This window comes from Pteropus vampyrus, unplaced genomic scaffold, assembly GCF_000151845.1.
Source record: "Pteropus vampyrus isolate Shadow unplaced genomic scaffold, Pvam_2.0 Scaffold109, whole genome shotgun sequence".
NCBI classification, from domain to species: Eukaryota; Metazoa; Chordata; class Mammalia; order Chiroptera; family Pteropodidae; genus Pteropus; species Pteropus vampyrus.
The window spans coordinates 2,891,400-2,918,990 of NW_011888890.1; the positions used below are offsets into that span (position 1 = coordinate 2,891,400).

General features: G+C 36.9%; 1 protein-coding gene across 32 annotated transcripts in view; it reads right to left on the reverse strand.

Moving 5' to 3' along the window:
* The window catches only part of BNC2 (basonuclin 2), a 399,821-nt gene that overhangs the window by 119,356 nt on the left and 252,874 nt on the right, over positions 1-27,591 (reverse strand). For 31 of the 32 annotated variants that reach the window (XM_011365317.2, XM_011365316.2, XM_011365315.2 and 28 more), the window contains one exon: positions 3,432-3,667. In XM_011365317.2, the coding sequence (XP_011363619.1) occupies positions 3,432-3,667 (236 nt within the window). Of the gene's footprint in view, positions 1-3,431; positions 3,668-27,591 lie in introns of those variants that run through there. The other variant, XM_023533710.1, reaches the window with a different exon arrangement.

Genomic DNA, 27,591 nt, shown 5'->3' on the forward strand with positions numbered 1-27,591 from the left:
GTTCAGGTTATGCTATGTATTTTCACCCAGCTGGCTAGTTTATGAATTACCCTGATAATCACATAAGTGAAAAGTAATTTTTATCAAAACAGTACAGGATTCTTGAAAGATATTGCTAGTCTTTTAAATGAACTGTGGCATCACTATCATCCCCCTTTTTCTTTGAACAACCTCTTCATACATGCTTGCAAGTGATAACCTGTGAATGGCACTGTTCTTCTTTCCCCTCATATCCAAAAATGCAAAATCCTATCTTTCTACATTCAAAACTATTTGTGAAACCAGGAATAGCTGTGTATTCATAAGGGACGTAGGACTGGGCCCAGAGAGAGTTAAATTAATATCCTGGCTTCACCAGTTCAACTCACCGTACATCATCATTTGCCCAGTAACACAATCTATAGCCAACTACTAACCAAGTCAATATGTGGTAAGACTAACAGCCACCCTAACTTGCCTTGATAATTATTCTCCTTTAACTGACATAATATTCAATATACTGTTGTTGAGAGCAATAATGCTAAAATTGATGCCTTGAGGGCTACAAGACAATTGAGTTTTAGCCAGATAAAATGACTTGTAGACTAACAGTGCATTATAGGGTTCCACATCCTTTGGACACACATTTTATAGTCTACTTGTGTAAAAATGTTACATATAATTATATTCAAAGTCATGTGTGCATACTTTATCATTACTACATATAATTTTTAAAATATTGACCAATAATCAAATAACAATGTTTTAGAGAAAAGGGGTTTATTTCTATAGTTTAGTTCTTGTTTTGGGGGTATTTTTTAAATGAGCATTTTCTCACTACTTAAATGATAACGGTTTCATGTCCTTCAACATCTTGCCTTTTTTTTTTCACTATGAACTGTTTTCTCCAAGGAATAAGTAGATGATAAATGCTGAATAACGAAAGGCATCATTAAAATAAAATCCATATTACATCAATTCTATCAATAAACAAGACAGAAATTAAACCTGGTATTCTCTAATGTAAAAATCATCTATGATTTTCTTAAAATGTCAATTTTAAACTCTGAATGGAGAACCAGATTAAATTTGAGATTTGTCAAAATCTACATTAAATAAAAATCAGTCATAACTTAAGTTAAAAAATAAATGACAGTGTTCTTTATATGCAATATTTCACTCCAAAATAAGACTTTATAAATGGTTAGTTTGTGGTTTTGCTGAATTTTTCTACCACATTAATTTCTCTTGCAATTTTTTATCTTTAAAATCAGAGCCCTCATACAAAAAGAAATATGGAGTATATTTTCTATGCTTGCCTTAGAGCTATGTTGAAATTTGGAGGGAAAATTAACATCTAAATAATAATTTCAAGTGAAACAAAGAAACAGGCACTAGCCAAGGCAGGACCCATACTACAGAACATCCAGCAGGTTCTGTATTAACTGACAACAAAATGCTGTAGTAAACTGGGTTAAGATGGCAAATATTCAGTCATGCAAATATCTATTTGTTTGAACAGAAAGACACCATGCATATGATCCAGATATCTTAGGCAAAAATATACACGCAGAACTGAAATACAGCATGGATGACAGAACTAAACATGGAAGTGGAGGCAATAAATACGGTACTAGATTGGGGCAAAATACTTTAGGTTTTGAATAAAGAAAAGAGTGCTTAGCCAAGCTAACAGGTCCATTCAAAAATCTGCAGAGGTTTGTGCTTTCATGTAGGGTAAAATCTATCCAAAATGGACATTAATAATCACGTTGCAGAAACGTATGCAGAAAGCTGAGGCACGGATGCGTCTTGAAGCCATTGTGCATAAGCAGGGACTGTTAAACTGGCTCCACGCTTTGTTTTTCCTGGCCCCTTCCTCCTGGACCTTGTACCCACTCATGGGCCCTGACCACCCAAGTCTTAACTTTCCACTCATCCCACTGCAATGTCCCCACCCTCAGGCAAATGAGATAATGCGAATGAAAGTCTTCTATAAACTGAAAATGTAATATATAATTATTCCTATTATCATCATCATCTCATCTTCAGAGGGCCAAATTTTCTGTGCCTTCCAAGTTAATCTCGCTAGACTAAGAAATGATGCTAACAAAAGCAGTCATGGGAGCAGACAAGTTACTCCACCTCCCCTCTTTCTCTACATCCACTCATCATCCCTCCTCTGTTCTCCTTCCCTGGCTAGCCCTTGGAGGTACCACACAGGAGAGTGACAGGAGTGGGGTGGGTGGGGGTGGGGTGTGTGTGTGTGTGTGTGTGTGTGTGTGTGTGTGTGTGTGTGTGTGTGTGTGTGTGTGTGTGTGTGTGTGTTTGTTTATGCCAAGTTAGAGCAAGGGGAAGGCTTGAAGCCCTCCACTCATTACATACCGAGCTGGCAGCCAGGACCCTGCACATAACACCGAGTGGCTCAGGGAATAAACCGGCTGGCAGAGCCAAAAAAACATTTTTTTTTTTGAAGGAGTCAATTCTCCTGGTATTACCCCATAGGAAATTTCAAAAATCACTTCAGATTCTACCTTCTCCAACTGTGATCTCCTTTGGCAGGAGGAAGTACTTCTTCATCATCCAGTGTAGTCTTTTTTGGATCCTGGGGTCTCCCAACATGCTGTTTTCAACATTTACCCTTCAAGGGTCGTAGAAGACAGATGGCCATAAAAAAAACATTTCAGAGGAAAAGTACACAATGCAAAACCACTCATAACATATTGCAAAATAGGATGAAAAAAGGCAGGGAGGTTGCGGGGGAAGGGAGTGGAGGCTGCAGGCCTCCCAGAAAAGTTTTAAGACCCTTACCAGATTGGAAGTGCCACTGACACAAAGAAGGGGCTCAAGGCTGGAAGAACAGGTGCTGTGAAGGCCAAATCTATAACCACGTCTGCATGTTTTGGAATGTGAAGGTTGACAGGTTATAAAAGCAAGGAGTTTATAGAGGTTACAGTTCTTCCTTTGATTTGGATGAAGAAGCAATAATTAGGGTACACAGACAACCAAGAAAACACCAAACCTACAAATTAAGTGTGAGAACAAGCCCTACTAAACCCAGATGAAGTATAACCTCAGATATTCACACACCCGTCACCCACCTCAAAGAGACCTCCCTTTTAGGAGGGCTACAATAGGACTTGCTGGAGCAGCCAGGAAGCTCAGGTTGTAGGGAGAGAGAGCTGGACTCAAAAAGATGCAAACAAAGCAACACTAGGCAACAGGCCACTTTTCTCTTTCTAATATACACCACTGAGGCCCCAGACAGGCCTGCTGGAACATCACTCCTTTCAAATTCCCTGACAAGCTTGCCAAAAGGACCATTTTAACCAGAAGAGGGTGTACGTGCCTGGGCCTGCAAGGGGCAGGAAGGAGACCAGGTTTCCCAAGGGCTCTCACCCAAACCCTTCTAGAGCTGGCCCCAGATACCAGCTTCAACGTCCTCCCCCTACCTGAAGGATGTACCCCCGAACGTAGTCCCGCAGAGTCCAGCCCAGGCCGTGCAGGATGTGCAGCACCTCCTCTTGCTTCAGGACACTGAAGAGACGGTCCAGCAGGATCTTTAGTCGCACAGGTACCGCTTGTGTCCCATAGAGCATCAGGCTGCTGATGTCGAACACCACGTTGGACTGCACGATCTCCACCTGCGTGGGGTGGTACAGGTGCTGCGTGCTGAGTTTATCCAAGGCTATGGTGGTCCCACAGAGTTCCGGAGGTGGGTGGGGATAAAGAGACAAAGGGAAAGGACAGAAACAGACAGAGTAGAAACAAGTTACTGGAAGTTATCAAGGCTCCATTTTCAAGTACGGTTGATCACCACAGATGTTTAAGCAAGAGCTTGCAATGTAAATAGTTCTCTTCCCACCTTCTCCCTGTGTTGTTTATAAATTGCAGAGGACAGCAAATACAAAACACTTTCAACTTTCAGAAAGAGAGCCACTGAGGATGTTTCTAAATGACTGTGGCTGACTCTAAAACCAGACTAATTAATTTGCTAATTGAACTATGGCTCGACCCAAATTATCAGGGTGTCCTCCCTTCCCTCACCAAGAAAAAAACAAACAAACAATCCCCACCTCATGCCCTAAGATCCGGCTCAAACAATATCACTTTTTTGAATAAGATTCACCCCTTGTTAAATACAAATGATTTAAAGAAGAAGAGAAGCAAGTTATTTAGACTATAGGGGTAAAAAGCCTAATTTAGAAGGAAACAGGAAAGCTGATGTCTGTGTTGGGGGCTCTCGAGTTAAATTAGCTAAGAGAGATTATCCGGAGGTTTAGTTCTCCCAGTTTTATCTCTTGCTGTTCGCCTGTGATATTTAGTTTAGTGTTCACTGGCATGCTCTCTAAAAATTATTCAGGAAATACAACAACAACAAAATTCAAACCATAGTTTAGTCCTTTTTCAGATGGCTCAGACCAGGGTTTAGCATCAGATGAAATGACCAAATCAAAGTTTCAGAATTTCTGTATATTTTAACTGTGTTATTTCAGCACACAAAACTGAGGATGACCATTCTCAGAGTAAATACTTTTAATGAAACTAATATTTCAACAATTAGGTCTTTTTCTCAATTCTAAGAAACTACCCTATCTAAAAGCCAAGATAAAGTCATACATTCTAGTCCCCAACCTTATCTGAATTATTTGTTTGAAACCCTACTGCAGATAATATAATCACATTTTCCCTCAGTTTCTCTAAAGTGAACAATTAAGATAACATAGTCTCATCTACAGGGCTCAAAGAGATGCTGCAAAGATTAATGAGATAATGAATGAGAGGTGCTTTGAACTCCTTAAGAGAACACAAAAGCATTAGATCAACTGTCAGAATTATACACATATGACCTTCTAGAGATTAAAACAGATAAACATGTGAGCCTGAAAGATGGTCATCTAATCTCAGGAGTCAGGCAAATGGATATCAGACAACATCCAAGCTCAAAATTCTAACCACACCTAAGAGTACCAAGGTTTCTGCAAGTTTGAACCCACTGCCTGGCCTTTCTCACCCACTCTTTCGACCACTTTATCTCATAACAGTATGTACTGTATGTACGTGTGCACTCCGAGCAACTCTTATTTTAATATACCAGTATTTCTGCATATTAATGCAGGTATTTAAAAGTACACACACACACACTGCTTTTAGTATTTCAAATGTATTTTTTCAGGGCTCCTCCTCCACTCTCGTTTCCTCTGACTTGTGGTCACTAGAGAGTTCATGTACTCTTGATAAATTGCTTTCTTACATCCATAGTGTAAAGGCCCTTATCATTTACCCGCTGGCTTCATTCAACACATTTACTCCCAGGAATACTTTGTCAAAGAGTTCGGGTTTCCTCATACTTCATTTCTTGCAGCTGATTTGTCTGATCTTTCCTATTCTAGTAGTTAAGTCAACTTTGAATAAATAGCCTTAAAAATTAATTTAACATTTGGGAAAGATAAGGGATTCACAGCCTAGGGATTGAAGTCTTCTTTTACTCCACAGGGCATTTAGGCTGCAAAAATGAAGGAAAGAGGTATTATCCCTGTTCTACTTCAAGTACAGCTTAACTACTCAGCCTTCTGATGAGTGGCTGCTCTGCTTACAGAATCCAGTGACCAGCTCAGGGAAAGTCTGCTCCTCTCCTGTTTCCCTTTATCAACCCTCCTCGCTCACATCATTCACTTCTTCACAAAATACACTGCTAATATCACAACAAATATGAAATCGAGAGGGTTCAGTAGGGGGAAATAAAATGACGCGAAATCCTGATTTTTGTCCATGTGTTTGGACCTAGTCCCTGTGCAGGTGTGTATACCAATGTGTTCAAGGGCTCAGTGAAAAGCTGTCATGTCATTCCTCTTCCTTCCTCTCTTTAAAAAGGGCAGGCAGTTTTAGAGGATGAAGAGGACCGAATTGTCGAGGGTATAGAAACAAAGAGAAATTGTTCAGAGAACTAAAAGAGCACAGGGGAAACAGCTATGGCAAAAATATGGCCCTAGATACACTTTTGAGATCATCAGAGAATGAGAGTATTATAAGGACCTTACCTGATTCTTCTTTGTAAGTATGCCATATGTCAAGAACTAGGAATACTGTTATAAGCCACAGAAATATAAAGCAGAGGTCAACCATTTTTTTTCTGTAAAGAACCAGATAGTAAATATTTTTACTTCTTGTGGGCCATATGTTCTCTTTCACAATTACACATTTCTGCTGTAATGAAAGCAGGTGAGCCTTACACTACTGGGTGTGTCTGTGTACAAAAAACCTTTATTTACAAAAACAGGCACCTTGCCACATTTGGGCTGTGATATGGAAGATAAAAACATGGACCAGATATTTTTTAAAATTCAATAGTAGATAAGAAAAAAGCCCTAAGAGTATGATTTAAGGAGCAATTACCTAGGAGATGAGCCATAGATGAATGCTTGAAAAATATTAAACTATCAGCTTGTAGATGTCAACTGTAAATTTTAGCATAAACATATTATCAAATATTATGAGCTGTCAAATATCCTGAATGCAACAAAATTTTTCTATTTTATAATTGTTGGATTACACTGAGTCACCAAGCTGTTAACAACTTCTGGGGATGTCTCCGTGATGGAAAATGGCCAGTGGTGATTTTTTTTAAGTGTCACAATATCAGTAAACAGAGAACTGGACTTCTCCTAATGTGATGATCTCCCCACGTCTGAATGTGGAGAATTCGAGTCTGAATCTCAGTAGAGTTAGGAATATGAGTTGAGTCAATGGGATAAAGGAAAGTTAAGGCAAGAGTTTGTTCAGTGGCATGGAGTGGGAAAAGACAGTTACCTACTTTTATATTCTATTTGGGCCTAACCACCTACTAAATTGTCCTGGACCAATGGTATTGCCAAAACTCTATTTTAAAATGAAATCTTAACCAGAAATTGGGTATAAAAACATATAAAAGTGAAGCTACTCTTGGTGAGGCTAGCATGTTCAGCTCAGTTAAGCATCTCAGTTGGACCCCTAGAGTTCCCAGCAGCACAGTTTGAAAATGTACTTTTCTATACAGTAAGATGGAATCAATTGTTTTGCCTGCTTTGCATCTGCTCCCCTTCATTCTGGTAACAGAAACTGGATTTCCCTTTGGGGAACTACACTTCTCCCTATACTCAGTACCAGTTATTTTATAGAATAGAATATTCCTTAAACCAGGCCTGGGAAATCTGGCTTAAGGAATATTCCTTAAGTATATACCAGTCTCTTGGCCACAGGAACTCATTCAAGAATGGCCAAGAGATCTAAGTCCGAATAGTAAGATCGAATCCAGGACTTTAGTTAGAACTACTGGGAAATTTTCTTTCCTTGACATTTGTAGCTGGTAAATATGCTTGAGAACAAAAATCACATGAAAGACAGCTGGACTACAAGATGGTCTGAGAAAGACCAGATACTGACAATATTGTTTGGTCCAGAAGATATGAACATAGCTATTCTTGAGGCTGGCACCATCCCTGGAATTTTCAGTTACACAAGCCAAAAAACTCTCTCTCTCTCTTTTTTAGTCTATTTAAAGTGGGATTCCATAACTTGTATTTAAAGAGTCTTGACTAAGACAAGGGGTACTTCTGGGGTACTTTTCTAGCTGGAGATCATGTAATTTCAAAATAGCTGTCACTGGTTTCAATGAAAGGTATGTCAGGTCCAGCTAAATGTAATTTCTCCAATGACTGGAATAAGGATTGATCTTTATCAATTTCACATCTTATACAAATTTACAAAGGGTGACAGATGCTACTAATGACATTAATAAATAAAAATAATTGTGTATGGGGTAGGAGAGAGTAAATGAAATGACTCCTTAAGTACTAACTAAATGCTAGGCATCATTCTAGGGGTTTACAATGATCTTGTATTATCCTTTAAAAAAATAAAAACATACATTATTATTATTATTGCCTATTCGGAGAGCACAGACTGAATGTTAAGTCACTGGCCTAAGGTCACTTGGTTATTTCTCCCCCCAAAACTGTTTCCACCACATATTCAGATAAACAGTCAATAAGAAACTCTGGGAACTTGCAAGTCTTTATCATGTTGAAAGGCCCCAACTCTCAGCAATCTGGGCTTCTTGCCCATCACCCTGCTGAAGCAAGCATTTCAAAGGTCACCAACACCTGCTTTACTATGAAATCCAATAGCTTTTTCCCTTCATTATTTTCCACGATCTCTCCATAGCAACTGACCTTATTGATCATCACTCCTCTTAAATGCTCTTCTTCATTCATGCATACATTCATTTATTCAGCAGCACTTATCACCAAGGTAGGTGTTGCATGCAGATGCAAAAGTAATTTATGCTGTGGACTCTACCTTCCAAGGTAGACAGATGCAAGCAATATAAATGCTATAAAAGAGATTTGAAAAAGTACTACAGGACACAGAAGAGAGGGCAACTCTGCCAGGAAGGCACGGTCTTGTAAGAAAACTAGGAATTTACAAGCAAGAAAAGAGGTGAGCTATCTAGGTAGATGGAACTAAGGCAAGGGTTCTCAAACGTTAAGTGCAGCAGAATCAGCTGAAGGGTTGGCCTGTTAAAACACAAATTGCTGGGTCACCTCCCAGAGTTTCTGATTCACTGGGTCTGGGATGAGGACCAAGGATTTGTGTTTCTAACGTATCTCCACACGATGCTGATGCTGCTGGACAGGGACAATATTTCAAGAACCATTGAACATGAGATATGTGTAAGAGAAATGAATATCCAAAGAATGTGTAACTCTTTAGGCAAAATAGTTAGAGGTAAGTAAAAAAAAAAAAAAAAAAGTCAGATGGGCAGACTATAAGGCACCTTACTACTGAAGGCCAAATCCTACGGAAAGCTTACAATTTTACTTCGTATAAACAGGATATAGAAACTATTAAACATTTTAATAAGATGAAAATGATTTACGATTTTACATATAAAACTCTGACAAGAGTCTAGAAGTTCAATTAAAGCAACAGTTGTCAGCTTGGAGGACATGGCACATATTCACCAGTGACAGCTACTGACTAAGGTGCTGAATTCTGAACCTCAGCCACAGAGCCTCAACCCCTAAAGGAGAAGAGTTGAAAGGGAGATGATCATGTTTAGTTTGAAAAATTGCCACAAGTAACTCTGACATAGACCCCATACGCACGCCACACTGAAAATCACACAGCTAGAGTTGGGGGTAGGGATGGCCTGGAGTCAAGCGAACAGGGTAGGAAATTTCTGCAATACTCCACTGGGAGATGCCTTACTCAGTGGACTTCAAACTATAATATGCCTGAACCTAGAGAGCATGCGAAGGCCTTCCAGGAGGTATAGGGATTCAATTTCCAGGTCCTGTAATCCCATATTTACTTTGTCGTAAAATTGATCCACCTGAGAACAGGCCTGCAAACTCAGGCAGAGTATCCATTCCTATTTCACCTTTGAAAGTTGTACCCTGCCTTCTTTACAAAATAAAGGTATAATCTGATTTGACTTATATGATGCACTGGCCCAGGGTATAAAACTCTCCTGGGTGCCAAAATAATTGATGACTTTTAACTGCTTCATGAAAGCCCCCTTTAATGATTAATAAAAGCACCAAGAATCTGCAAATGGGCCTGCTTTCCTTGACTATACATATATGATTAAAGAGTAGCTAAAACCTGAAATTTAGGTCTATTGGAATACTCAGAATTCAAATAAAATGTAAAATGGGGCAACAGTAATATACTCGCCTCTTGCATTCCTGTCTGTTTTAATAACATATCACTCTTTAGTAAGTATCCTGTGACAGCAAAGCAAAAATGTCCAATACTGAAAATGGCTACCCTCTCCCATCCCACATACTCTAATGTAAGCCATTCTTTTCAACTATTCCTGATACTCATCCCTAGGACGTGTCATCTCCTGGAAAGAAAAGGCCCTGAGCACATGTAAGTGATGCCTAATCTCTTAAATTTAATTTGAATATTTTCCTGGACCTACCAAAATCTGTAAGATATTCTGGATAAAACCTGTGGACAGAAATTTTACATGATTTCTTACAGAAGCTATGTTTATCATTTAATAAGATAGTTACAACTCATTTACAAAGAATATCAAAATGTTTATTTTAGTTATAATTAATGATCATTTTGAGCTTATAAAATTTTCCTCATCCAATTAAAAATAAAAATTTTAAAAATTATGATTTAAATGCCAAAACACTTAATTTTAGCAGTATATAAAACTTCTTTCATTAAACATTTATAAACATTTATAAACATTAAACATTTATAAAAAAGTTTAACCATAAGAACTTGCAAAATTAATAAATTTTTTTGTATATGAACTTTATCTAATTTGTTCCTAAAGTCCAACATGATACACACAAGGAACCACATTATCAATGTAAATATCATGACTTCTGACAGACTCCTCACCTCATAAAAAACTTAAATTATATATTATAGTACATTATTGCTTATTAATAAGAAATAACATTTCTATTGTAAACCAAATAAATTAATTTTACTAGCTCCACATTTTATTCTGGACTGTTTTAGTAATCTACAAAATGTAGTCCATAATTTATTGATGTTTTAATAATTTTTCTCAAAATGTATATTAATGCATTTACTTGAATTAAAATGTGAGTTCAATTTTTCCAGTGAAAATTAAGTCAGATTTGGCAGTCTGATTTGACCTAAGCACTGGTGGAAATTTTCATCAATTAGGATAGCTAAGTCTGCAGTGTTAATAAGAATAATGACTTAAAGCAATAATTTAAAGTTCTCAGTGTTTGAAAAGTGTTTGTTGTCCTGCAGATTAAGGACAGTTTCTAAGGACAGCCTCCGAGGGTTTCAATCTGAGCTCTGGTACCTACTTGCTGTATGACCTCGGCAATTTATTTAGCATATGAAATTATCAGGATGGCTCTTCATTTTCAAAGTTCTTTTGGAGCCAGGAAAGCTAAAAGCTTGAAGACCCCTACCTTAATTTCAAGGGAAAAGGAAAGGAAAGTACAGAATTCAAGCCCAAACCAAGAAGTACAGTAGTAAAACAGATGCTTGGAGCAAAGGTGAGGCAGGGTTACAGGATGCGTTCGGAGGACTGAAGGGAGGTTAACCGAGATGCAGGGGAAACAAGGATTCCAGAGGAGCCTCTATGTGATGATCTACCTCTAGGAACTCAACTACTCCTATACTCTGCAGGTGATCCCTAACCTATAAATTGAGCTTTACTCGAGCTCCATGCCCTCAATTTCAAACATGTACTTGACTCCTATTGCTGAGAAAGGTTGGACTAAGAAACTAGGCCAAAATGCTTGAAATGATGCCTTTATTTTGGGGAAAGAGAGGGAGTTATTTTCGGATTGGATATGTCAGAGGTGCACACTGAAAAGAATGTTGTGAAATTGAGAAAAAGGAAAACAAAGATAATCACCCATAAACCCACCACCCAAAGGCGACATTGTCCACATGTTGATGTAGTTTTATCTACTTTTTTTATCCATGATTTTACATAGTTGAGGTCGCACTACGGATACAAATTTCTATCTTGTTTTTCTCACTGAACACAATATAGCAAGAATATTCAAAATTATCTCGGACTACTTAGCTTTCATAAATTTTTCCAGCGATGTTTCCCCTGGATCCAATCCCTCCTTTCTGGCCTAACCTCTATCACTTTACTACAGGTTTTTAGACTCTCAAACTCCATACTGCAAGTGACTATGGGCTGGTCTGATCTACCTCTGTTCTCTCTAGCCTAATACAACCTTAATACAACCTTTAAGTCAGTCTTCTCAAAATACTGTTTACAATGTCTCTTCTCTGCTCTAGGGTTTCCAATGGTGCCACCTCCCCACCTCCAACAATAATACACAAAATCCTTAACTTGGGTCAGAAGATCCTGGACAAACTTACTTTTGGTCACTAATGAGTATTTCTAGGCCCTATGCTAAGCTTCGGAGATTTAGTGAAGAACAAAGCAGATGTGATGCAGACCCTCTTGAAGTTAATAGACTAGTGATGAAAGCAGGCTTTTAAAAACTACGCATTAACACATAGAATTACAAAACTGGGTATGTGACATGAGAACATAATGTAAATGGGGTAGGAGGTGGGGTGTTCCAGGCAAAGCCAATTCTGCTAGGACAGGAACAATGTCCTAGCACAAAATGAAGCTGGAGAGAAAAGCAGAGTTCCCATACGCTGAGCTACATTTTTCAGATTTTCTATTTTCAATGCCATTCCGTAAGTGTCTTTCTTCTTTCTTATTTACCTTTTGACTACCCTTTTCTCTAGCTTCAATTCAAGTTCTATTTTCTTTTCCTATGAACACTGGAGAAGTCTCTTCATCTAAGAGCAAACTTACTCAACAATGATGACACATATGTGTGCCAGTATGTTGCCCATTTACCAGATCACTTATGTGCCTATTTTATAACAAAAGCTTGATGTTAAGCAGCAACTTACATCTGAAACAATTACTCAAGCCTGTTTAGTCCTCATATTGTTGAATGGATAAACACAGTAAAGTGTACACAGAATAGGACAAGGCCATTATGTATTTGCCCTGAAGGGCTAAATGTATGATTCCACTGTGTCACCAAATTCTTAATTTCACCTATATCCCTTTCTCAACCCTATCTTTTGCATTTTATACTCCTCTAGAGAGAACAGTGGGGGTAGATAATTAAGGCAGTTTAGGGAATGAGTTGGAGATGCTAGCTGGGCAGGAATTCTAACCAAACTTTGCATAATTTATTCCCTTACTTGGAGGCATCCACTGGATTTCTAGGTAAAAACAGTATAAACTCCAGAATTGTTAAAGAAAACAAGCTTAATATCAGGGTGCCAGAATAGGTTATAATGAATAGACATTATAATAATAGGTACTATGAAAATCATAGTACAGATCACTAGATTTATGATAAATGTGCTATATTTATAGCCTCATAGCTATAGAAAAAGGTACAGTATAGACTATGGAAAGGGGTCAGAAAACAGTGATCCCATAAGACTGTAAGAATAGCATCTATAAAGAAGAGATTATTTTTTCTTTTGTAAAAGGCCTGGAGAAATAAAAAGCAAACTCCCTTTAGTATGCAGAATTTTATCAGGGGAAAAAAAAAAGGTTTAACTGCACAATATGGGTACTAGTTAGAAAAAAAATTCATAAGAGCTTCTTAAATTGTGAATTAGGTGACTGAGGGAACATAATTTGCCGGGATTTCTTTAAAATGCCAGAAACAGAAGCTTAAACTGGTGACTTTCTGACTATAAAACAAAGAAATTGAGGCCTGGATATAATTTCAATAAACACTTTGAGAGGATCTATAGTTTTCCAAAGGAAAGTGGTGGCTGAGCCACAAGACACAAAAATAACACCTAGATCTGGATGAAGAAAACTCACTTCTGTCAAGAACAGAATCACCATAAGAACAAAAGCCACAATTTTTGTGGTTCATTAATGTAAGTGCGTATGTAAATGTAAAATAAGTATAAAATGTAATGCAAAATACATAATAAACATAAAGTAATATGTACTTTTAACTGTATTGCTAACTTAAAGAACAAAGTAATGTCCTTTATAAAATTCAGTTTTCAAATGTATAATAAAATAGTGCTGGGAGTGGGTCAAGGGTGGTTATATAAAAACTTGTATCTGTCAAATGCAATGTGAATAACTATTTTTTTATTTCAACTTTTAATAACAGGAATTACTCCCCAAATCTTCAAATAAATTAAAATAAATGTAAATCTGTAATTCTACAGACTTCACTTCCAATATTCTCTGTGAAGGTCACAGAAATAAGGACATATTCAGATACTTTTTTCCCTTAATGTAGGAGTATAAAAGTGCTTTTCACTGATCCTAGAAAATTGGCTCTCAGTGATAGTTTATAGTTCTTAGTTTTCCACAACTTTTTTTTTTTTTAAACATAACTTACTTTAAAAGCCAAATTCAAGTGACTTAGGTGGTTTTCACAGGAATATGCTTGAATATTTCAGGCCTTGATGTCCAGTGTACTCCGCCTAATAGCTGTTCAGGCACAGCAGTGGGAAGCTTATAGCCATTCGATAAAATAAGAAGTGAGCGAAGTGGAGTGATTTTTCAAAGCCACCTACTTTGCAGAGTAAAACAATTAAAAATCTGTATGAAATGATCTAAAAGGAAGCCTTTTATTTCACTAATTTCCAGTCCTACCCTGGATATTTTTAAAATTTTAAATGCTAATTTGAAGCAATTTTATATGTAAAAAATATTAAAGCAGCCTTATTCTTTTATTTTGGTAGAAAGCCAAGTAAGCTCTAAATTGCATGGCTAATTGTTTTGAGAACTCCATGTCTCTTGCTTCGACTCCCCTTAGGATTCCAAATTATAACAGCATCAAATGGTCAGCTTTTAGGAGCTCTAGGTCCCGGAATACTATTTTAATTGCCAATTGATTAACATTTAACATGTGTTTTTAGTGAATTGTTTTATGGAATTTTTTTTCCATAAAAAAAAATTCCATAAAACAATTACTTTAAGAGTTCAAAAATGAAGTTGTTAGTAACAGATTTTATTAGAACAATTTCTAGGGTCAGATTTTAAAGTTCTGATTACTTATAAACAGAATATTGTTCTTTCCTACTTCAAATACCGAGGCCATAACCTTTCAATTTATAAAGGTGGGTGGCTCTTCGTTCTTGCTAATATGACCAATAATTTCCAATTATATCACACTTTATAATATGCACACTATACCCAATATAATGATATGTCATTTCGATGTAGCTAGCCTGTGAACTTGTACAGGTTTAATGGGATTTTGCGTATTTAGAATTTCATCATAAAGGGGCCCTTTGGAATCATTATGACATCAATCCTTTCCCATTATAAGACTCAGCTGTCTTACTAGGCAAGAGCATCAGTGCGGGAGGCAAAGGCTTAACTTACCCTGTAGATTGTAAGCCAGATCCTAATAAAAGCCACAGCACTTGGGGGAAAACATTAGTAAATTGCAATGATGACATATTAAAAACTTTTTAGTGAATCAGGGGATCAATCATGAAGGCGGGCAATGATTGTTACTAAGAGAAAAATTCCTTGTGACTTGAAGAAATATTTAGATCTGCACATTTTATTCACTACTTTTGGGGGAAAGAACTATGTAATTGGGAGCAAATTAAGTACAAAATAACTCATGTTCCATTTAAGTCACAACTTTCTAACTGTAACTGTCAAGGCTGAATTAATTAGGATATTTAATACCAAGGAGAGAGGAGGCTTGTTTCCAGAATTTATTAAGAAAAAAAGAAAAGGAGTGATATGCAGCTAAAAGAGTTGATCCCCAAGCTTGATGATAAAAACTGTCAGCCCTTATGTGTGAGGATTTATTTTCTTTCTTGAACAAATAGTGTTAATGTTTTTAAGTCAAAAAAACTCCACTGAGCCTCCAAAAAGCCTGATTACATTACTATATCTTATACACCTTATGTAAATGCTCCTTGATTTTTTTGTTGTCCCATAATACATGAAGAATAAGTATACTCTTATGGGCCATTATGAATGTGATTCTAAACGGTAGGAAGGGAAGAGGGACAAAAGTAGTTCCAGTGAGCTCCCACTGTCCTATGGATTATAATCATCCCTAGTTGACAAGTAGCTCTGAGAGTATGTGGATATGCACACACACCCACAATTAGTCCAGGATAGAATTTGAGCTCCACTTGAGACTATGTAGGTAATATTTCAAACTGATTGGCATTTCCCCCCTGTGGCCTTATGCATAACAAAGTCTTCACAACAGACTTTGGAAATCATTAAAGTCTGACTGAGGCACACATAAAAGTAGACTGTCAACGCTTGGTTATTCAGAAGCTCACTCTTTTGGCTAGTAGATGAAAAAAGCTCTTGGTTTTACTTCTCCATGGCCCACTTTTGGGGGCATATCTTTCTTCATTAGCAGCAAGTCCATCAGAAGGTGGTAAAGGGAAAAGAGAAAATTTAATCTGCAAATTTGACAGTAAATCTAGGAAGGGACTTGGTAATTGAATCTACATGCTGAAACCAGGTTTGGGGATTATTATTATTAGTGCTCCTGTTCTAGCCAATCTCTAGTTGTCAAAGCTAGCTGAAAGCTGACTACACAAACCTTGCTTTATGTCATTTATAGATCAATGAATTAAATGTATGCTGACTACAAACACATTCCATTTTAAAAGTAACTACTGATATATGCTACTTGAACGACCATGTAAGTCCTTTTAATAAATAAACAAAAAATGAATTCTGTAAGAGAATAATCATCTTACCCTCAATTTATAAGCTTTAAAGACTTAATTTTCTTGAAACAGCATATACCTATATAAGAATTTCACTAAGGAAACATTGTAAATGCGAGGCATATTTTATTTTTGATAGAACATGTGCTTTAACTCTATAAGATGAGGTGAAAATGTATTTCAAAATTGAGAGAAAGTGGTAATACAAAAAGTCAGCATCTGGTAGGAAATACCTAAAAGAAAGAAATGATTATATTCTGTCTTTATTTTTAATGAACATCACCTTTGTGTCACAAGTATTTTTCTTTCCTTCTCTTAGTAAGTCAGCCTGAAATCTCATTCTAAATCTATAATCAATCTTTCTTTTTTCCCCCTACTGTAATCCCTTAAAACTCCAGGCTATCACACACACTTTTGACACTGATGTGTGTTTTCTTCTGGATTGCTGGATCTGCTTAATGTATATATCAAATATCGAACTGCTTTGCATCCGTGAATGGTAGAATAAAAGACTCTATATAAAGATTTGCTCATAAAAAGGGTTAAGAAGGCAGTCTCAAATATGATGAAAAGTCTAAACTAACCAATTTTTAAATCCAAGAGCAGAAAATGTTAAGGACTAGAGCAATGCTGGCTGATTTTTGCACCAATGTAATCAATGAATGATGGACAGGGAAACCTTAAAGTTACCATTCCATTCTCCACTAGCTGACTGTTTGACACCTGTACGTTATCAACAAGGCTAAATATTTTTAAGTTTAGGCCACTAGCAAAATAACACTATTTTATACCACCACAAATATTTAATGGAGCTCCAACTTTCAGAAAAGAAAAAAAGTCTTGAAATGATGTGAATAAAGAAACCAAGGGAAGATACCAATTAATGCTTTGAATTCTGGTTACCAATTTGATAATGAAAATGACCCTAATTCCTAATTAAAAGAAAAGTTCTATCAATCAGTACCAACAGGCACAATCAAGAAAATAAATCCAAATTTTAAAGTGTAGCAATTTTTCCTTTAGATATTTTACTGTATTTAAAAACCAGTAATCGAAAACACTTGCCAAGTTCATTTAGTCTCTGACTGAGGCACACATATGTGATCTCCTAATTTACAGCTTGCACGTACAGATGTTCACACTTAGTAAAAGGGCTTCTTAATAGCTTTTTTTAATTAAAAGTGTGTTGATAATAGGTGTTTTAAACATATCCAAACAACACAGCTGAACTGACAAATGCCTGTCTTCATGCCTCACCATGTCTCACATTGTGGCAAGATTTTATAAGAAAGAAAAGATTATGACTCAGTCACATGTATATAGGATAAATGTTACCCCAAAAACCTCCAAATGAAATCTTTCATTAATTTTTCTCTCTATGATCTGTTTCCAAGTAGAAAATGTTAGATTGCTACTAGGTTTATGTAGCCGAAAGCAGAACCACACAGTCTTTGCTTGCTGCCTGCAGTTTTTTTCCTTCACAAAACTTTGAACCCCATCCAGCTTTGACACACTGCCTCTTCAGTTAATAACTATCAAGTTTCCCCTTGTCTCCTGTCTACTTTTCTTTGAGGCAATTGCGCACTCAGCACCCCGAGATAATAACACACATCTATAAGATAAAAGCAATGGCATTAATGTAATTGTCTGCCTCTCTCTCCTTAGCCTAATCTTTTTTTCCTTCAGTTTTGACTGCCTGTGTGACACCTGTTTTTGTCTCCTCTGATCCTACGACAGGTTTTCCGCTGACAAGGTTTTTGCCTGACAGAGATTCTGCAGACAAGAACATAATAAAATATGAAGAACTGCTTGTCAGAGTTTCTGCCAATGCTCACATGAAATAAAGAAAAAATGACTCTTTTTAATAAGGGGCCCTGTGATGGTCGCTTTTGGCATGTCAGAAAAAAGACCTCCCTGGCCAATTTCTCCAAGCCAAACAGGTGTTTTTTCTCTTATGTTAGAGGTTGATTTGTTTTTTAATTTTTACTGATAGTGGAAAACATGAACAGCTAAACGGGGGAAGAATTTTTAACCCTCGGATTTTTACAAGCAAAATAGTATTGAAGAATTACGAAATAAAAGTGGAAGATATTTTACTCAAGACCATATCTTCTGAATAAAACAAAAATTTCAACACGTTAATGATCCAATAAATTTAACTTCTCTAAAATCCACTTCCTGGTTGGTTAGGCTGATAAAACCTCCCACCTACCCTTCATTTGTTTTGTTGTCTGAAAACACAAGGGAAAAAGCAAAGGTGAAAGTAGAGTGAGGGCTGGAAAAGAGAAATGCAGAAACTGGACTAAAGGTGAGGTGTTTGCAGACTATGTTAACCACTTAAAATGGGAAAAGGCTGCTAGAAAAGAAACTAGCAATTAAGAAACAGAAACTTTCAGACACATTTAAGAGCTGTCATAAACCTTTGTTCCATGTGCTCCCACTATAAGAGATGCTGGAATGGGTATCAGTACACAGATACGAGGAAGTGCCCTGCCTGAACCCCAAACTAGTGGAGGGATCAGTATTCCATAGAAACTACCCCTCTGGTCTACGTAAAGTGCCCCATGAACATTACAGAAGGTAACACTTAACTGCTCCTGGTACTCTTTCCTGATGACCAGGACAGAGGAAAGATTGGACAGGATCAATAATGCAGCAAGTGTGGAAGCACGAAGAGCTAGGAAAGAGTTTACAGTGATGAGTGAAGAGAGGACAAGAGCCTGGATTTTGGTTTTTAGGATTCTCACACCAGTTCTAACTATTCTACCAGCAAATCACTTTAACTTAAGCTTCAGCTCCCCAAATACATTATCTAACACCTAGGGTGTACAACAGCCTTGTCCAATAGCAATATAATTCAAGTCATGTGTAATTTCAATTTTTCTAGTCTCAATGAAAAAGTAAAAAAAATGAAAAAATATTTTTTATTTCAAAATGTTTAATATACATTAAAATATTATCAGTATGTAGACAACATAAGAACAAATCTTAGTGAGATACGGTATGTTCTTAAGATTAAATGTCCAACATCTGGTGTATACTTTATACTTACAATATATCTCAATTTGGACTAGATACATTTCAAGTGCTCAAATCCACAATAGCCAATTCTAGTTTCCTTTTTGCACAACCAATTCTAGAGTTTCCTTTTTATTCCTTGGCCCCATGTGAATTTAAGGCCAACAAGTCCATCCGTTCAATCAGATGGGTTTGCACTTGCATTTGTAGTGTCACTTGACCATACAAGCAGGTTGGGGGCGCCTAGGAGGCCAAAGTAGGGATTTCCCTGGGTATCAAGGAACAGCCCCAAGGAGAAAGGGACCTTACTACTGGGCCCCGTAACAGACATTGCTTATGAGTCTATCCAGTTGTGGCAGTTAACTTCTTAAAATACTTTCCATAAGATGCTTCCATATATGTTCACTAACTAGTAACAGATTAATTCAAGAAGCTTTTGAAGAGATACAAATATCTACATTTCTAAAAGGCAAAACCTGATAAGAAATGGGATGCATAAACAACATTTTATGCTTCCCAGTCAGTCTATAAGTCAAAGTACCATATTTATCTCATCTGGTAATTTCACTCTTCAATATAGAAAGGTGGAGGGGCATGTCCCAGTTGGAAGAAGTCATCACTTATGACACAACAGAGAAGGAAGAATAGTTGAGTATCGACATGATATTGCTGAAGCATACTGAGTTCCTTATGACGCAGCTGAATCTAGTTTATCTGAACAATACATCCTAAGTAAAATGAGAGGACTTGGGTGTATTTCATTTATAAACCCTTTCAATTTGTGTTCTGCTTAACCTGGTGAACTCCAGTTAATTAAGATGTTCCTATAAACAATTAAGCTTCCTGTAGGATCGTTAGCAAGATATAAAAATTTATGATGTAATAAAGGGTAATAAAATGATAAAGTGGTTAGCTCATCAAAGCGCTTCGCATGTAAGAATATAGATGTGAAAGAGGCAAAAAGTAGCCTTAACGCTGTTTAAAATTCATCTACTTCTGGTTTTTGGAATTTCAACAGACAAGTATTCCTATAATTCATTTCAACTGGTCAGCACTTTTCAAAATGTGACTTTTGGTATAAAGTGTTTCCTACCTCTGTTCAAATAACGGCTCTAGTAAAATTTAAAGGGAGATGGAAGGTATTGAACCGTCCTGGATTTGCAGGGAAAAACAGTTCACCTAGGGAACACTTGGCCCCACAGCCAAAAGAATTGGTGACCTAAACTCTGCCAGTGGGATCTGAAGAAGCCTCCCCTGGGAGGGGAAGGAAGCTCACACTATCACTTATCTCTGTACCTTAGCTGAGGCTCTAGAGTTATCATTAATATTAAGTCCACTGCTTCATTTAATCCTCTTAAAAACCTCACTGTGATACTTAGGTATATTCTTGTTAGTATTTGAATTTACAGGTAAAAGAACTGGGGCTTACTAAATAAAGACAGTAATGGGGTTTGACCACTGCCCTGGCCACACCCAACTTTTAACCACTAAACTATGCTAAAACATGTCTGTGATGTCCTCAAGGTGGAAGTTTTACCTATGTAAGAGCTTAATAATAAAAACAACTAATAATTAAGTCAATTATCTCATTTAATCTTAAATCGATTATCTCGTTTAATCCAAGTAGGCGTTATCATTATGCACATTTCACAGATGATAAAACAGAGATTACATAACTTGGCCAAGGTTCTACTGATAGTAGGTGGTAGAGCCAGGATGGGAACCTCAACAGAGCTACACTCGAACCTACTGTTCTATCATGCCTCCCATTTGTGTACCTGAAGCTTTTTTATACCCTGGAGCTCCGGCTCTATGTATTTCAACCTCAAGATCCTCCATAGACACTCCTTAGCAGTGGATGGCACTATACACTTTAGAGGCCAGAATTTACCAGATGCACCTCCTGTTTCAGCTGAATAAAATGAAGCTAGAGAAAAAAAATCTGGAGAGCTAAAAGGCAGAGAAAGCCCAGGACTTTGAAGGGGAGGCACTTCTTATGCTGTGATTAAAAAAAAAAAAAAAAAAAAAATTTAGGGAGTTCAAAGTACCACCTGAAAGGTGGGCAGGCAGAGAAACAAATCAAAATAAGCAGCTCAGGGACACAATAGAATACAGTTAATGCTATTAATCAAGCACCGAAACTTTGCACTTGTAGAGATGTCCTCCTTTCCCTCTAAAGCTAATCAGTGGTGATCAGGGAGTAAAGGAGAGAAGCAAAAGAGGGTATGATGCCCTCCGGTCAACAAAGAATGCATACCTGTGCCAAGCAGGAAATGGCCTTGTTTTTGCTCTCTAAAATAAAAACAAGTGGAGAAATGTGCATGGACTTTATCCATGGCAAGACCGGGACCCAGCTGCCTCACCTGAGCTGGAAGGTGGCTAAAAGCTGTTTTCCCTAATTAAAAGAGAACACAGCCAGGTTTCAGTCTGGAAGAACTAAGTCTTCTATAAAGCATTAGGTTCCTACTTCTCCCAAACCAGTGTACCAGGGGAAGAGGACTATGGTGCTTCTATTCACCTGTTTCTAAGCAAAGCTCTAGAAGCATGACCACCTGTATCTTCCCAAAGGATAAAGTTTTCCCTTTACCATTGAGAAGCCTGAATTTACTTCCTTGTGCTGAGGACTCGTTAATACCTTTCTTACATGTTTCACTAAATCCTAAATAACCCCCTGCAACAATTTTCTCCCAGAGCAAAATTCACTCTTCTTGGGACAATCTCCAGGGCAATCAGAGGGAGGCCAGCACTTCCTTGTAGGTTAATATCTGGGAGCATTACCTTCCTGAGTTGTCAGAAGAAACTCAATTTTATTTACTCCCCTCTTTTGATCTTGACAAATTTACAAATTATCTCACAGAAACTACTGCTAAGTTACTCAGAATGAGCATGATGTCATAGAAACATCATATTTTATTGCTTATGATGAGGACTTCTATTTGGTGTGAGAGGGGGAGAAAAAAGATCGAGAAGGAAAGGTTATTACTATTTTAGTTACACTAGCTTTTGTACTCAAGGCAAGGAGAATATTATAGTGTTACCAGTTGGGGATAAACTGCTTTCACAGCTGTTTAGACAATTCATAAGAAAGGCACAGACTGCAACAAATAATAAGGACATGTGACTTTCATGAGATAAAATGAAAAACCAGTGGTTTTGAATTGCCCTGCTGAAGTCCTTATAAGGTTCCATGCCACCAATAAATCTGCAGAATTTGTAAACATTATACTGAGATCTTGTGATTCTCCATGTAAGACTGACATAATCAAAAGGTTTTTGATAATAGAATGCTCAGAATCAATGGCTTTGATTTATGCAAATTAGGCCTAACAAGGATTTTCTTTTAGGTGTTTAGCAAATAAAATTTAGCAAATAAAAATGCAGGACACTCAGCTAAATTTGTATGGTACATGTTTACACTAAAAAAAATATATTCATTGTTTACCTGAAATTCAAATTTTAATGGGTTGTTCTATATTTTCTTTTATATGTCTTTTTTCATGAGCTCTAATTGATATATAGCATCATATTAGTTTTAAGTGTATACCATATCTGATCTTTTCAATTTGGGTGATGGTCACTTATGATGATACTGTTCTGATAAGACATTAAATACAGAGCTGAGAATACAAATTCAGTGATGGCTAAAAAAAAAAGTGAAAATTACTTTCAGTGAATTATAAAAAAGAAAGCTTTGAAATTAATGGATTATATGAATATTAAGTCTTACAGGACATTAAACCATAAAGCTGGTTGCTATATGACACTAAATTAACTTTATACTGCTCACCATTTCCTGTGGCTCACCATTTCACAGAACTGAAGACCTGAAGGATACCTGGCACAGTAATTTACATATGATGAATGTTTAATAAATATCTATTCATTGATGATCCAGATGATACAGACCAAGTCTACTCATTTAACAGTAAAAATTTCTGTATAGTTTGGAAACTGGAAGGGAAGTAGCTGGGTTGATGACCAACTAAAGTAATAAATATTATCTTTTCCTTGAATGAACTGCAAATAGTAAAGACAAATCACATTTATAGAACATAATAAAGGAAAGGTCCTGAGAATTCCAGTGCAGCAAGCATTTTCATATGCAGACCTCGGTCAAAGGAAATAACTACCGTTAATTCAGACTGCTTAGAAGTGAATGAGAATTCCAGTATCACACAGCTTGTTGGAATGACATATCCTATTGGTTTAAAGCCAAAGTATTCTACAAAGAAAATAATTTGCACTGAGAATGCTGCTGTGGGGTTCATTAAACTGTGTAATATATTTGTTATTCACCGAGCTTCATATCCTTGTCAAATGCTAACCAGACATACCAAGAAACTGGAATTTTTCTTGAGGTAATTGTATGAAAAATTACTGATCTAGTAAAAGAAAAAATTACCTTTTTAAAATCTGCCCATCTGTTTTACAAAATACACCCTATCATGATAAAAAAAATATGTTTACAGTTGTCTTAGATTATCATTAAATATTTCCTAAAATCATTTAGAAAATATTTTAAAAATATTTTTACAACTTTTATATTAATTTAATGGTTTAGAAATAAAGTCTTTATCTAGACTGTGGACATCAAAACTAATTTGCAAATAATAAATAAAAATGATTTAGTACTATAGTTCTTAACCATGCCTCCAGTTTTTCACAAAGGCAACTAAGTCCTATTGGAAAGGGTCAAATGCAACAAACTGAATTTCTATTAACATAAAAATTTATGTCACTAGAAAAGAAGCCCATTACTGTTTTTATCCTTATATCTTATTTTGGCACATTTGAACCACTCAGAATTAAAACTTGTAAGATATGTTATTGTTGTTGTTTTTTAAATTTTTTTCAAGACACACTTCATTTTAGGTGAATGAAGAGCTTAGAAAAGACAATGCAAAAGAGGGGGAAAAAATACAGTTGTTAAGTCAATTAAATGACAGTATGCTGAAGTCCTTTATCCAAGAACTTTAAACAGAAATACCGCAAAATTAGAAACTCTGGGCTATTTCTGGCATACCAACTAAGTTATTATTCACTATAATATGGACATTCTATACCAAAAAAGCTTATTTTAAATAAAGTTAAATACAATAAAGCCCTGCTTTCTATTACCAAAGCGAAAGAGCTGAACTTCATTAATGGGGAAAAATGGCAGGAAATCCTTTATTAATTCAGTAGGAAATATATATTTATATTCCAGGAACCGTTTTTTGTTTTTTGTTTTTTTGGTTCCCCTCTCTCTCCCTTAAGTCAATGGTGCTAAAGATTTCAAGGAAGTAATTTGTGAATAGCACTGGGGCCTAGTGACTAATTTCAACACCCAGGTGTTATACTATGATGAATTACTCACTCCCTTTAATTTTTAAAAATATCTTCCTCAAGATTTTTGTAAAGCCACTAATGTCAACAATTCAAGTAGGTTTGAGAAGCAATCTGTAAAGTAATAGAGTCTGTGTGTATGTATGATATATATACTTATATACATATATACAAACACTATATAATGACCCATAAAATCCAACATCTTATGAAAAACTAAAGATGGTGTTAACAAAGGAAATACAGAAAGACATTTATTCAAAAAAGGCCAACAAATTTCTAAAAATTCTTTCTGTAGAGAACTTGATTTTGTCATTTCATTATTTTTTAATATCAAATATAAAAAAATTTACAGTACAATGAAGGTGGAATGTGTTCAGTGCTACAATGAATGTATCTCAGTAGTTCTACTGCTGTTCCATCCACTTTGAGAGAAAAATCACTCACTAGAAAAAGTAAGTTGCTTCCTCCTTGTCCTACACATAAGGGCATTGTACTGTGTAAAGCAGCCAGAAAGACTGCTGTGTTTCACCTCTGAACAGAAATAATTGGAGACATGATTTCGGGGTTTCTGTGCAGGGGGAGAGAATGAAGCAATTAGTTGAAATGCTAAGGGCAAAAAGAGTAGATGCTCTCATCCCACTGCCAACTCAAAAGCTGGAAGCCAATTCCTAACTGTTATATTTGCCCTAATGAATAGGGAAAGAATGGAATTTGTATATCTGTATGCACAAATTTTGAATTGTACACAGACATGTCCCTGTTGTGGAGGAAGAGAGGTCAAAGTGGTAACGGTGGTGGGGGAAAGTAAGATCTGGGAACTCCAAAAATTAACATCCCAGAATCATAGAATTTCAAAAGACACAGTAAGAAAAGCACATTCTGATATAACAGAAACACCTTATTTAAATTTGGTGAAAAATCACATCCTTCAGAAAGTCTTAGAAACAACTATTGGCAAGGAATAATTTATGTTGTTCGAGAAGGAAGAAATATTGCTTCCCCCGTCCTAGTACGCTACTAATGTAATACGCACATGGAAGTTGGAGATAAAACAAACTGGTGACAGTAAACTTTTATACTCACAAGGCTACCACAGTAGACAGATGATGGTAACACAAGATGGCTTTAGAAAAAATGAGAGTGAATAAACAAAATGTCCTTTGTTTGTTGACCCTCCTTCACGGCTCATCCACTGTCCCGTGTGTTACTTTTAACATGTATTATTTAAAGGCTTCATATACTTTAATTCTCACAATAATCCTACAAAGTAAGTTATTATTAATCCTAGATGATAAGAAAATCAAGATGCAGAGATGTTAACCTACGTGCTATCAAAGCTGCAGAGCCAAGATTTAACCCTACGCTGCCTCCATGATTCTTGATGAGACATAAGCTCTGTACCTATTACCTAGAAAAGCCAATACGTCTTCAGTATGAGAAATATATGTAGAAAGTGATATAGGCTGAACTGTATTACCCCCAAAATTACAGATTGAAGTATTACCCCTCAGTACTTCAGAATGTGACTATATTTGGAGAATGGGCCTTTATACAGGTAATTAAAATGAGACCAGTAGGGTCAGCCCCAATCCAATCTGACTGGTGTCCTTACAAGTGGAAATTTGAATGCAAAGGCACACCAGGAACTCTCATCCACAGAGGAAAGACTATTTGAGGACGCAGGGAGAGGGCAGCCATCTGCAAGCCAGGAAGAGTCTTCAGAACAAAACTAACCTTGACAACACCCTGATTTTGGACTTCTAGTCTCCAGAAATTTCTGATGTTAAAGCCACCCAGTCTGTGGCATTCTGTTACGGCACCCCTAGCAAATTAATATATGAAGAATGAAGAAATCATCAAATGTAGTACTATACATAGACTGCATAAGTAACAGCAACTCATCTGTTGTTCAAAAGTGGACTGAGGGTTGTTATAGATATTGGCCCTGTAAATGAAGCAGGAGAGAGTTCGATCCCTGGGGGCACTAAAGGATTGTGGCTATGTCTGACGAGCATGCTCTTTCCAGTTTACTTCCCTCATATTACTACGTCTACTTCTTCTCTCTCACACACATAGAAACATGGCTGAATGTCCCCACAACGCCAACATACATGCCCTAACAAGCAAGGAACATGATAAATTAAAAGCATTCCAAGGCATGGCCCAGTGTTGCTACCTCAGATCTTGCTAGAATAACATGACATTTATAAAAATACAACCCACTGGATGTTTGGCACTGCTTGGGAATGAAGAATATGTTCACTTAAGAGCCAATACCCCAGGCTGTCAAAGAAATCTTAGGCCAAAATTTCTGTTATAAACATTACCTATCTTTTAAAATTCTACAGTCTAGGAAGTAAAGAAAATGTCTCTGCTTCTTTACAAGTTTCCTTTTGCCTAAACTGAAAGAAGATAACCAAATATAAGAACAAGAGAAATGCTCTGTCAGGGCACATTGATGCAACCGCTTTTGCATCTGGCAAAAAGCATCAACACTTCCAGCCTTGTCCCCAGGTCACCCTCATCCCCAACATGTACCTACATAGAGCTCAACACCAGCTACCTCCAATCCCAATACACACTGAAAGGGGTTTACAGATTACAAATAATGTTCTTGTTCACTCTTTCACCTACCTTTGACCATAAAACAAAACTTAACATCTGGGAGGATAAACTCAGTCCCTAATACATATGACAAGGGTGAGCAGTTATCAAGAAGTTCTCAAGAAAAAAGGATTTGCTAGCTTCCCTTTGAGGTCCAGGCCCTGACAGGCCAACTGAGCTATGTCTGAGTTCCCATCAGGCCTCGTGCTTGCTGGCTGCTATGTTCATTCAGAACCCCATGGCCCAATTGTCCTATAAATATTTCGCCCTTCCGTTGAGAACTGCTCACTTAATCCTTAGGTCTTGGAGCCGAGAATATGCTATTTGAGAGCTGCAGGCTGAATGTTAACTAACACTTGGAGCACAGCTGACCCCTCTCTTCTCCAGGCCAGTGACTGCTCTAAAAAAATATGAACATTCACA